The 13,375-nt window shown below is 39.0% G+C and overlaps 1 protein-coding gene and 1 long non-coding RNA gene across 3 annotated transcripts in view; one reads left to right on the forward strand and one right to left on the reverse strand.

Moving 5' to 3' along the window:
• LOC140148057 (acylamino-acid-releasing enzyme-like) overlaps positions 1 to 12,582 on the reverse strand; it is a 60,326-nt gene extending 47,744 nt beyond the window's left edge. The window contains exons 1-9 of one of the 2 annotated variants that reach the window (XM_072169905.1): positions 12,521 to 12,582; positions 9,720 to 9,987; positions 8,406 to 8,496; positions 6,923 to 6,998; positions 6,315 to 6,442; positions 3,876 to 4,013; positions 3,455 to 3,546; positions 2,916 to 2,956; positions 220 to 341 (exon numbers count right to left, since the gene is read on the reverse strand). In XM_072169905.1, the coding sequence (XP_072026006.1) occupies positions 220 to 341; positions 2,916 to 2,956; positions 3,455 to 3,546; positions 3,876 to 4,013; positions 6,315 to 6,442; positions 6,923 to 6,998; positions 8,406 to 8,496; positions 9,720 to 9,987; positions 12,521 to 12,581 (1,017 nt within the window). In that variant the 5' untranslated portion in view covers position 12,582. The remainder of the gene's footprint in view (positions 1 to 219; positions 342 to 2,915; positions 2,957 to 3,454; positions 3,547 to 3,875; positions 4,014 to 6,314; positions 6,443 to 6,922; positions 6,999 to 8,405; positions 8,497 to 9,719; positions 9,988 to 12,520) is intronic. The other variant, XM_072169906.1, reaches the window with a different exon arrangement.
• The window catches only part of LOC140148067 (uncharacterized), a 467,679-nt gene that overhangs the window by 63,128 nt on the left and 391,176 nt on the right, over positions 1 to 13,375 (forward strand). The window lies entirely within an intron of this gene.

Genomic DNA, 13,375 nt, shown 5'->3' on the forward strand with positions numbered 1-13,375 from the left:
GGTCTATCACCCAAACAAAACAAACATTTATCCCATGTTTTGAGTTAATTACTCCAACATTTGCATTCTAGAAACAATTCTGGGGTGAAAACCAACAAAGTTACATGTTTTGTCCATACCGCATAAATGAAACATTATTTCCAGCCTAAAATTCCACTGGGGTTAGGAGAAAAGTAGGTGGAGAGTGGGGCTGGGTTACATGTTTGTATGTATACTCACCACCACAAGTTGGCTACAGTGCCAGTGAGGTCCACCTGCATCATTACATAGGTACACAAACTTTGATCTGTCAGGGCTGAATCTTACAGAGCGTACATGCCGTTCAGAGGCGCTCAGTAAAGCTACAAATGAAAGAAAACAGATTGGATATCAACAGTCAGGGCTGAATCTTACAGAGTGTACATGCCGGTCTGAGGCACTCAGTAAAGCTACAAATGAAAGAAAACAGATTGGATATCAACAGTCAGGGCTGAATCTTACAGAGTGTACATGCCGGTCAGAGGCACTCAGTAAAGCTACAAATGAAAGAAAACAGATTGGATATCAACAGTCAGGGCTGAATCTTACAGAGTGTACATGCCGGTCTGAGGCACTCAGTAAAGCTACAAATGAAAGAAAACAGATTGGATATCAACAGTCAGGGCTGAATCTTACAGAGTGTACATGCCGGTCTGAGGCACTCAGTAAAGCTACAAATGAAAGAAAACAGATTGGATATCAACAGTCAGGGCTGAATCTTACAGAGTGTACATGCCGGTCTGAGGCACTCAGTAAAGCTACAAATGAAAGAAAACAGATTGGATATCAACAGTCAGGGCTGAATCTTACAGAGTGTATGCCGGTCTGAGGCACTCAGTAAAGCTACAAATGAAAGAAAACAGATTGGATATCAACAGTCAGGGCTGAATCTTACAGAGTGTACATGCCGGTCTGAGGCACTTAGTAAAGCTACAAATGAAAGAAAACAGATTGGATATCAACAGTCAGGGCTGAATCTTACAGAGCGTACATGCCGGTCAGAGGCACTTAGTAAAGCTACAAATGAAAGAAAACAGATTGGATATCAACAGTCAGGGCTGAATCTTACAGAGTGTACATGCCGGTCTGAGGCACTCAGTAAAGCTACAAATGAAAGAAAACAAATTGGATATCAACAGTCAGGGCTGAATCTTACAGAGCGTACATGCCGGTCTGAGGCACTCAGTAAAGCTACAAATGAAAGAAAACAGATTGGATATCAACAGTCAGGGCTGAATCTTACAGAGTGTACATGCCGGTCTGAGGCACTCAGTAAAGCTACAAATGAAAGAAAACAGATTGGATATCAACAGTCAGGGCTGAATCTTACAGAGTGTACATGCCGGTCTGAGGCACTCAGTAAAGCTACAAATGAAAGAAAACAGATTGGATATCAACAGTCAGGGCTGAATCTTACAGAGTGTACATGCCGGTCTGAGGCACTCAGTAAAGCTACAAATGAAAGAAAACAGATTGGATATCAACAGTCAGGGCTGAATCTTACAGAGTGTATGCCGGTCTGAGGCACTCAGTAAAGCTACAAATGAAAGAAAACAGATTGGATATCAACAGTCAGGGCTGAATCTTACAGAGTGTACATGCCGGTCTGAGGCACTCAGTAAAGCTACAAATGAAAGAAAACAGATTGGATATCAACAGTCAGGGCTGAATCTTACAGAGTGTACATGCCGGTCTGAGGCACTCAGTAAAGCTACAAATGAAAGAAAACAGATTGGATATCAACAGTCAGGGCTGAATCTTACAGAGTGTACATGCCGGTCTGAGGCACTCAGTAAAGCTACAAATGAAAGAAAACAGATTGGATATCAACAGTCAGGGCTGAATCTTACAGAGAGAAATCAACAGTCAGGGCTGAATCTTACAGAGTGTACATGCCGGTCTGAGGCACTCAGTAAAGCTACAAATGAAAGAAAACAGATTGGATATCAACAGTCAGGGCTGAATCTTACAGAGTGTACATGCCGGTCTGAGGCACTCAGTAAAGCTACAAATGAAAGAAAACAGATTGGATATCAACAGTCAGGGCTGAATCTTACAGAGTGTACATGCCGGTCTGAGGCACTCAGTAAAGCTACAAATGAAAGAAAACAGATTGGATATCAACAGTCAGGGCTGAATCTTACAGAGTGTACATGCCGGTCTGAGGCACTCAGTAAAGCTACAAATGAAAGAAAACAGATTGGATATCAACAGTCAGGGCTGAATCTTACAGAGCGTACATGCCGGTCTGAGGCACTCAGTAAAGCTACAAATGAAAGAAAACAGATTGGATATCAACAGTCAGCTGGCTGAATCGGTTAGGCAGAGTGTACAAACATGCAGATTGGATATCAACAGTCAGGGCTGCTTACAGTACATGCGTTCAAGCTAAACAAATGAAAGAAAACAGATTGGACACCAACAGATGTAAACCAACAGCACTTAGAGCAGCCATATCATGTAAAAAGTTTGGTACACTATTCAGCCGATCAACTTTTATATATCACTCATACATATAAATTCTAAACAGCTGATTGGTTGATTATCATTCAATATTTCTACTATTAACCTTTGTCGCATGATAGCATTGATTTAACCAATGAGGTAGTATGTTTTTCCCAAAGCAACAAAAAGTGCGCTACCTCATTACCTAATCTCTTGTCTCTCAGCGATGGGAGTATAAATTCAGTTTAGTGTAATGGGTGAAAAAGAACAACTCAAGAAGATGGATTGCTCCATTTCATTACCTATTATATCTTTGTAATATCTTTATGTTTGCAGATCATTTTCAAGATACCAATTTCTGCTCTCAGAGTACTTTGTCACTTGCAAACATGTGACTGTAATTTTCATGATTATTTCTCTTTGCTTGGTTCAACACATTGTGTTATACTTACTAACATCACTTGTCTTTAAATCAGCAAAATACACTGCACTCCTACAACAGGAAATGAAATTATCAATAATTATATTCTTCATTCTTCTTTGGTGAAATCCATGGGGCTGTTCCAGTTGAAATTCATATTGTAGCCCCTATGGAACACATGACCTTAATCTCACACACATGGGGTGTAGATTTCAAATGGAGTCACCCATTCAGGTAAACCCATTTGAAATTCACACTCCCTGTGGAGTGGGTGTATGGATTGCAACTGGAATGACCTAATAGAGTAAAAGTTTCATGATGGTGGATGACTTTTTGCCTTTTTCTAATAAGCCAAAAGGGGAAGGAGTTTTTGGCAGGTTCAGTGATTTCTGGCACACATTTATGGGGCACCTATTAAAATAATTAAGTTTGGAAACAGTACAGAAGCATTTACATGTAAGCAAGCTCACTAGGCTCACCGTTACATCTTTTAAAGGATTGCAAATTGGGTTCACAAAAACCTGACATGATGTGCAAAGATTTTTTTTATTTTTCAGATTTATCACATACCTTCTGTTGAAGCATATCCATATGCCCAATCTATATGGCTCATGACAGCTACCTACAAACACTATACCATTGTCATCTGGGCCCCAAGAAGCCTGCAGTGAAAACCATACCAAACGAGAGACCAGCATAAATCACTTTAACAGATTTAGTGCTTAGATTTTATAACCTTAATGGAGCCTTTACTTTATTTACTCAGAAGTAATTGCAAAAACCCCTACAAATTTCAGTTGTGACACAAATAAAGGATTTTCTTCACATTTTAACAAAGCATAATCAAACATGTGCAGCGCTATGCCCACAGGCTCATGCAATATCGCAATGTGAATTCTATTTTATTATACTAGAATTATTTAATCACTCTTTTACCCCTCCCAAGAAATTTGCTTTCCCCAATGCCCCTGGCGATTAAGTGACATCTTACCTGACCCGGAGACATATTCTCATCTATTCCTTCTACTATCTTGACAGTTTCTGTGGTAAGATCTATGATGCAAATGACAGGATGATGTCGTGATACCAGAGTCTCACCCCAGTCTTCCAGGAATTCATGCTCAGCCCCCTGCAATGCAACATTGAAATTAAGGGTTAGTGTACAAATGACAGGATGATGCCGTGATACCAGAGTCTCACCCCAGTCTTCCAGGAATTCATGCTCAGCCCCCTGCAATGCAACATTGAACAATGAATGGGTTAGTGTACAAATGACAGGATGATGTCGTGATACCAGAGTCTCACCCCAGTCTTCCAGGAATACATGCTCAGCCCCTGCAATTCAACATTGAAATTAAGGGTTAGTGTACAAATGACAGGATGATGTCGTGATACCAGAGTCTCACCCCAGTCTTCCAAGTATTCATGCTCAGCCCCCTGCAATGCAACATTGAACAATGAATAGGTTAGTGTACAAATGACAGGATGATGCCGTGATACCAGAGTCTCACCCCAGTCTTCCAGGAATTCATGCTCTGCCCCCTGCAATGCAACATTGAACAATGAATGGGTTAGTGTACAAATGACAGGATGATGTCTTGATACCAGAGTCTCACCCCAGTCTTCCAGGAATTCATGCTCAGCCCCCTGCAATGCAACATTGAAATTAAGGGTTAGTGTACAAATGACAGGATGATGACGAGATACCAGAGTCTCACCCCAGTCTTCCAGGAATTCATGCTCAGCCCCCTGCAATGCAACATTTAGAGAATAAAGGTATTCTTTTTAGCCGCTGGAGTGCATCTATCGTCTCATATAACACAGGCGACATCATTATTTTAAGTAAAACAACGAGGCGTAGCCGAGTTGTTTTACGCCAAAAATAATGATGTCGCGTGTTATATGAGACGATAGATGCACGACAGCAGCTAAAAACAATACCTTTATTCTCATTCTTAAACATTTCAATGAAAATAAATATACTAATCATAAGTATACCAAATTTTAATCAAATTAAATCCTACATTTTACAAGGAATTACCTAGGGCTTACAATCGATCAGTCCTATTGTTGCTATGCACATTCCGATTGGTTCAAATAGCGCGTACAAGTATCGCGTTGACACGCACGCGCTAAGGTGTGTGATATCGTGTCATATCACACGGGTAAGAACCAATAAGATTGCAAGAACATTCTCAAGTGTTTAAGAATGGGTTAGTGTACAAATGACAGGATGATGTCTTGATACCAGAGTCTCACCCCAGTCTTCCAGGAATTCATGCTCAGCCCCTGCAATTCAACATTGAAATTAAGGGTTAGTGTACAAATGACAGGATGATGTCTTGATACCAGAGTCTCACCCCAGTCTTCCAGGAATTCATGCTCAGCCCCCTGCAATGCAACATTGAACAATGAATGGGTTAGTGTACAAATGACAGGATGATGTCGTGATACCAGAGTCTCACCCCAGTCTTCCAGGAATACATGCTCAGCCCCTGCAATGCAACATTGAAATTAAGGGTTAGTGTACAAATGACAGGATGATGCCGTGATACCAGAGTCTCACCCCAGTCTTCCAGGAATACATGCTCAGCCCCCTGCAATGCAACATTGAAATTAAGGGTTAGTGTACAAATGACAGGATGATGTCGTGATACCAGAGTCTCACCCCAGTCTTCCAGGAATACATGCTCAGCCCCTGCAATGCAACATTGAACAATGAATGGGTTAGTGTACAAATGACAGGATGATGTCGTGATACCAGAGTCTCACCCCAGTCTTCCAGGAATTCATGCTCAGCCCCCTGCAATGCAACATTGAAATTAAGGGTTAGTGTGCAAATGACAGGATGATGACGAGATACCAGAGTCTCACCCCAGTCTTCCATGAATTCATGCTCTGCCCCCTACAATGCAACATTGAACAATAAATGGGTTAGTGTACAAATGACAGGATGATGTCGTGATACCAGAGTCTCACCCCAGTCTTCCAGGAATTCATGCTCTGCCCCCTGCAATGCAACATTGAACAGATAGATACTATTCTGTAGGCAGATGTTTCTGGCCTTAATGCAAAAAGTTTTAAAATGGCGTATATTGTGTTTTGCATTTGAGCTTTTCACATGTTTAGTGTTTTGACTCAACACATTCATCAAATCTAGTAAACATCACCTTAAAAAAGTAATATGTTTTCTCTAATAATAGATAGACGCTTGACGTTAAGACTGGAACTGCATCAAACCACTAACTTTCTAAATGTATGTTTTTAAATGTATGTTTAATGTATGTATACCTCAAACACTTCATTCCCATCTTTAATCTTTTTGGGATCAAAGTATGACACCTTCTTCGGCTGTTTCCTCTCAGCAACATACACTAGCTGGGTTTCACATGAAGACTATTCTAAACAACTGAAATATTCTAATAAATACCTTGACCACTTCATTCCCATCTTTAGTCTTCTTGGGATCAAAGTAAGACACCTTCTTTGGCTGTTTCTTCTCAGCAATATACACTAGCTGGGTCTCGGATGATGACCATTCTAAACAACTGAAAACATCTGAAAAACAAACATCATTGTTACCCTGTTGTTAATTACATGTGACAAGGGGGAATCAGACCCTAATTGTAAAACTATCCATGTGCTCAAGGTGAAATTTAAACCTATACTATGATCAGCTCTTAATAGGCGGGAATTATTTGTTTTTTGTTACTGCGCAAGTCAATAAAGTTCCGACTTACGAACACGTAAATTCACAAACGCACACGCATCATTCACGCAAAATGCAAAGCGCAGTTCGCGTAGGTGCTGCGCCTAGCTGTCTGTACGCCATTCTGTATCAATCCACGATGTTATGAGTCCCGCCTCTTGCCATTTTCTGGGAAACAAGAAATAGCAACCTGTGGCTTGTCCAAACCCCAAATCTGGGTTATCTAAAGCACAAGCAACTGCTGCTGTGTTTGTTGAAATGTATTTGTTATACATGATACTTTGTGGTGATGTCTTATTTCTCATAATGTAATATCAATTTTTCCTTACCATCATTGTAAACTTTTCCATGTTTATCTAAAGCTTCCAGGTCTATACTTTGCTCCTTGCCATTAGGACCCCATATCTGTACAACAAACACATTTGTGACTCCTCGCCACAACTGAGCCCGGATGTCGCCAATCATCATTTTTGAGATATTCAACCAAAATATTCTGCTTGAAATTAGCTTTAAAATGATGTATATCATGTCTATAGTACTTGACATTTAAGTAGTGAAAAATCAATAAAACAGTCAATAAATCCTTTCTTTCCTATTGTTTATTGTTAAGTTCGATGGAGCATATCTCAATAGTGGCACTGGCGACATCCGGGCTCAGTTGTGGCGAGGAGTCACATTTAATAAAAGAAAATATTTTATACTTCCTTCAACAATTCAAAGCTGAGTCCAAAGCATATTTGTCTGTAATAAAGGGAGTAGTGGAAACAGGGGCGAAAGGGCAAGGGAAGACAACATCCTTCTTTGGATTTAACCCCCTCCCACCTTATCCCCACCCCAGTCAGAACCAAAAATTATAGATAATCCCACTTTTGGAAGAGGGGTAAGGTTATTCCATAAAAAAACCAATAGGATAGTCTGAAAGCATGGCATAGCCACAGCCATGAAGCCAAACACCAGTTTCCACAAACTCCTGGTCCACCCTAAGGACAAGGTTGACCCCATTAATGGCACAGATTGCATCTATGAGATACCTTGTTCTAATTGTAACCCTACTTAGGGAGGACAGTTTTTATGGTCTACTTAGCTCAGCAATGCTTTGCTGTCTTCGATAATGGTTCATGTACGCTAGAGCGTTCGATAGGAACAAGCAAACAGTATACGAGTTTGCTGATATCTATCAGAGCGTTCAGCAGAGCAGCAGGATTATAAACACAGTCGATGGTAAAACCAAAATCAATTTCCTTTGTGTTCAGTAAGTACATAAAGACCCACTCAACAACTACTCAAGTGGTCATTAAATAAGCATGTCTGGGGTCATGTCTGCGGTCAATAGAAAGTCAATAATGTGGGTAAGTTTATGTTTACATAAAGTGGTATAATTAGGTTTCAAGGGGTTGTTAATTCAGGCATGGTCGTAAAATTGATTCGATCGATATTTTGGTCAACACGTGGTATCAGAGCGTAGTGTACAATTGAGCGGAGCCTGGCAGAGTTTGCTACAGGCTTTTATGGGTTTGGGCTTTGATAAAAGCCAGGTACCTCTCCGATACAATGCGCTATCGAAGACAGCAAAGCATTGCTGAGCTCAGTAGACCATAAAAACTGTCCTCCCTTATGTTGGTTGGTGCAACCGGACGGAAGTTTGCGACCCATATTAAAGAACATCAAAAAGGAATGTACAATTGTCAGATTTTTGATGAACAATACATCCATTATTATTATGCCATATCATAGTAGCAGTAAAACAAGTGACATAAAAATTGCAAAAAAATTCCAGTGACTGTATGATGCTTGGTATAGAATATCACCTACCTCAAGGTATTGTTTCTCATCTCCTTTCTTATTCTTCACTTGTTGTACAATGGCCTTTTGTTTTCTTGAAGGACTCAAACTGCACAGTAACCTAACAAAGAAAACCAAGAAAATACACTGCATTGGGATTGGCATCTTATTCTTGCAACTAAACTTTAAGAATAAATGTAGCTTCCAGGGACACATCTTGTATTAAGGTGGTATTGGAGGCATTATGAAAGTGCTCTAAACATGTTTTAAACAGAATAGTTGAGTAGAGCAAAGCACATATGCCTTTTGTTTGAAGCAGATCGGACATACGGACCTTTTCAAAATATATCAATTGATATTTTCTTTATATCTTATTGTTTTTATCAATAATCAATATAGTTAATGAGCTAAAATGACTGGAGAAGCTCATTAACATATAATTTGTGCCAATATTTTGCTAAAAGCCATGCATAAATATTCAGGGTACTTTTATTTTGCATACTTTTGCCTTGAAACTTGGTCAAAGTGTTCCTAATGTGTTCTAATGTATTATATAATGAAGCCGCCCCCTAATTTGCATATTTGCATAATTAATTAGCATTTATGCAAATTATCTCATTAATTATGCAAATATGCAAATTAGAGGGCGGCTTCACTAGTTATATAATACATTAGAACATATTAGAAACACTTTGACCAAGTTACAGGGCAAAAGTATGCAAAATAAAAGTACCCTGAACATTTATGCATTGATTTTTAGCAAAATATTGGCAAAAATTGCATATTAATGAGCCTTTGCAGTCCTTTTAGCTCATTAACTATATTGATTATTGACAAAAACAATAGGATACAACGAACATATAAATTGATGTATTATGGAAACCGTATGTCCGATTTGCACCAAACAAAAGGTATAATTGATCAGTGTACTTTACCCTACTCAATTAATCTGTTTATGCTCAAAGCATTTCCATAGAAAATGCATCCAATACCACCTTAAGACTAACAACTGACATGCAGCCATAATTAGGCCTACACTATATGGAGTCACTATTAAACATGTTTGTACTGTGCTCTGCAAAGAAATGTACTTAAATGCTAGGTTTAAATTTTCTTTTCCCAAAAAGGTACGTTATTTAATGTTGTATGGTTAAAAATATTGTCTGGCTAAAAAAATTTTGGCAATAAATTAAATAGACTACTATGAGGCCGATGAAGGATACAGCCTAACTATAGGTATGAACTGTTGAGATAAACAAAAACAGGAACCTCTTATTTAAAAAAAAAATCAAAAAAATATTGCTTTTAAAACAAGGTTGACTGAAAATCAGTTGATTGACTTACTCCTCACTTGATAACTCTGTAGAAGTGCCCACTATTGCTGCCTTCTGGGTATCAGCAAACACTACATGTGTAGTGTTGAATTTAACACTTTCACCCCGTTCCAGGTCACTTTGGCTCCACACTGTTGATACAGAGTAGCAATCCTCTTGAGTCTTGCCCAGATGAGAACGGACGACAGATGGAGTCTTTACATTCAGCTCACAGAATAATTTGGTAGCTTTGTCCATTGCTGCTGATGGGTTATACAGTAAGTATATTTGCTCTGTTACTGTTTTATTAAAAGAAAACGATGTACACTTATAGACCTACCGTATTGCATGTAATAAACGCTCCCGCTCTAATAAACGCCCCCTCCCATTTTTCTGTGAAAAATTGACAAAAATGCAAACATTTCCATGCTATATCGTGTGAGAAAGCTTAAAACTTGCATCAGTCATGTCAGTCTTGCCAGGGACGAGCGCTAAATTGCATGGATAAAACCTATGACTCACACTTTCATCCATTCCATTGCCTAATTATGGTAGAATTTCACCAGATTCTTGCTTGATGATGCACTTACGGGTGTAAATTTACCACGAAAATATAATTTTCCACTCAATTTCGGTGAGTGCCACCAGCTGGTATAGTATCGGGAAATTTAACCCGATTTTAAATTCTTTTTCACTGACAATTCACATTTAATATATGCCCCCCCCCCCTTTTGGAAAAATGCAACACGCCCGGGGTACGAAGGGAAGACTTATAACGTTGCACTCAATGGGGGAAATCATAAAAGATGCCATAAAATATAAATACTTCTTGATGAAAAAATTCCCAAAGTTCCATTTCTTATGATCAGGGAAACTTTATATATAATTAAATAACCAAAGAAAAGCCAAATTGGTATTTTTCTGTACCCTGACTGAGAAAATTGACTTCAATTGAAAGGCCCTACAAACCAATTTAGGGATTTCGTGAGGGTGACCCCTTTGACAGACGTGGCCTGGGAAGTGGGCAAGTGCAATAAGCCGGTTCGCAATTGCAGATTTCGGCATACTTGCAATGCATTATGGGAAAAAATTGGGAATAAATACGAGGAGGCTACTGTACATTTCCAATGCGGTGAACTGTGCCATTTGCATAAAAACATCTTGTACTGGAATTTTGCCAATTATTTTGTCTTTATTTCTTCATGATATCAATATATTTTAATAATCAAATACAATGTATCATGAAGAAATAAAGACAAAATAATCAGCAAAATTCCAGTACAAGATGATTTTATGCAAATGGCACAGTTCACCGCATTGGAAATGTACAGTAGCCTCCTCGACCTCATATTTATATCCAAATTTATTTGGCGACTTTTGTTTCTGCACATGCACAGTTGTAATTGCGAAAGGGCTTATAGATGTAACAACCCCCCGGTGGGGTCACTCCCTGGCAGGGGGGACGCATAGGACCGTTACCACAAGTACAAATTACCCCCTTTTGCAGTCGATTTCAAGGACAAATCATGAGATTTTACCCCTTTTTACTCCAAAACAAGGACAAAATGGTACTCTGAAACACCCCTATTTTTTAGATTCCGAGGACACATTTGCAATTTTGACCCTATTTCAACATTTCAAGGAAGGATTTTTTAGGCCTATGAATGTTTTTTTCAGTAATTAACAAGGGCATCACAGAATTCAAGTAGTACCCCTTGCATATAAATCAGAACCAAGAACAATATTGATCACGGAATGAGTACAAAGTAGGAAACCAAATTTATTCCTGTGATTTTTGTATCTGGCCACAGGATCTGGAGAAAATAATAAGAACCCTTTTTCAATTTCGCAGACATTTGTGCAATAAAACACCCCTATTTTTCCAATTTCACGGACAATTTTGTCCGCGGGCATGCCCTAAAAATGACGCCTTTTTACTTGATTTTGGTTAGATAGATTCACATCTTTGACTATAGAGGGTGCCCTTTATAGCATACTAAAATTTATCTTCATGGCATGCCATGTGAGCAGAAATGGGCAGTGTACTTTACTGTGTAAGCGTATGGGGCAAATTCAAAATTCATTTTTATTCTTTAGAAATCCAATGTTGTAAAATCTCTTTATGTAGGGTGTATTCCCAGATGCCTATTAAACCACACACAAGCAACTGGACATCATGAAAGTAAAGCGGATTTTAGCTAAAATGGTTTAAAATTTAGCACAGGTTTCAATGGGAAAATGTCGAATCATGCTAAATGGCAAGCCATGATTAGAGGTGAACAAACTTTTTGTGATCCAAAAAATTGCAATTGCCAATGCAAATTTGGGCAATGAAAAGGCGACATACTTTTGGTCATAACCGTAATTATTTAACCTGCAGACATGGTTGAACCATCATTTTTAAAGAAAATTGTCATCTTTCATTTAATTTAATTTTGAAGGAGATATTTTAAACTTCAAAATTTTATGATTCTACCTATTTTGGTACCGGTAACGATCGTGCGGTCAGTATTGCAAGTTGAGTGACCCCACTGGGAACAACCCTGACCAAGAAAATACCACTGGTATTATATTTAAAGCTTAGAATCATCGTGGACATGGCACTAAATTCGAATTCATTGCCATTGCTGATTGCCAATGCATGCAGCATGCATTGATTGCCATTTGCATTGGTAAGCTTAAAATTATTTTATGGAAATCGAATTTAGCTCTCCGTAGTCACTACTCCCTCCTCAGCGAAATAAAAATGTCTACATTTTGACTTAATTATGTTTTATAACAGAATTCGAGAAGCACATGAGTAAAACAGTAATTTGTATTCTACCAACTCACCCTGGACCGCTTTGTTTTGACAAGTTTGGTGACGGCCTACAGGCTGGCAATACAAGGTCATGACCTCATATCAAAAAGTTTTTAAAATTGATTGACTGTTTTAGCTCCTTAGAAGCTGAAAAATTGTACACTTTGTGATAAAAGCAGTTTATTTTAAGATGTGGAGGCATTTTGACCCCTAGTCACCCCTAGAGGTCATGAAAGGTCACACAGGGGTAAAAATGTGAACATGCTCAGACATAGGCCTAGGCCTAAGGGACCGATCGTTATTTACGGCAGGGGGAATGGGTGTTTTGGCAAAATATCGACAAAAAAATTCGCATTCTCCCCTCGCGTCCGCTCAAAATTTTCGCGTTCCCCTTGTTTTCCCAATTTTCTCCATTTAAAATTTAACAATCCCCCTCCTGGTTCAACTAAAATTTCAGGTTCCCCCCCTCAAGACCACAAAAAAATTTCGTGTTCCCCCCTAAATTTACCGGTACCCATTCCCCCCCTGCCATAAATAACGATCGCTCCCTAATATAGGCATATAGGGCCTACCAAATTATTATTCGTCTGACCACACTAAGGGAGTGTTCATAAATACTTTGGTGGGGGGGGGGCTGGAATTTTTTTTTTTTCATGTCGAAAATTTTTTTAACCCCCCCTCTTCGCGAACCCAAAACGTTTTTGACCCCCCCCTCTTAATGGACCTAAAACTTTTTGATCCCCCCCTCATATAGGTTCAAAACTATTTTGACCCCCCCCCATCATAATGTACCATTCTACTACCATTCAAATGGCATTAATGGTATTAAAATTTGTATTCAAGTGCAATAAAATTGTACGCATGTCATTGATGTGGAAATGTGGAAG

This window comes from Amphiura filiformis, chromosome 3, assembly GCF_039555335.1.
Source record: "Amphiura filiformis chromosome 3, Afil_fr2py, whole genome shotgun sequence".
Lineage (NCBI taxonomy): Eukaryota > Metazoa > Echinodermata > Ophiuroidea > Amphilepidida > Amphiuridae > Amphiura > Amphiura filiformis.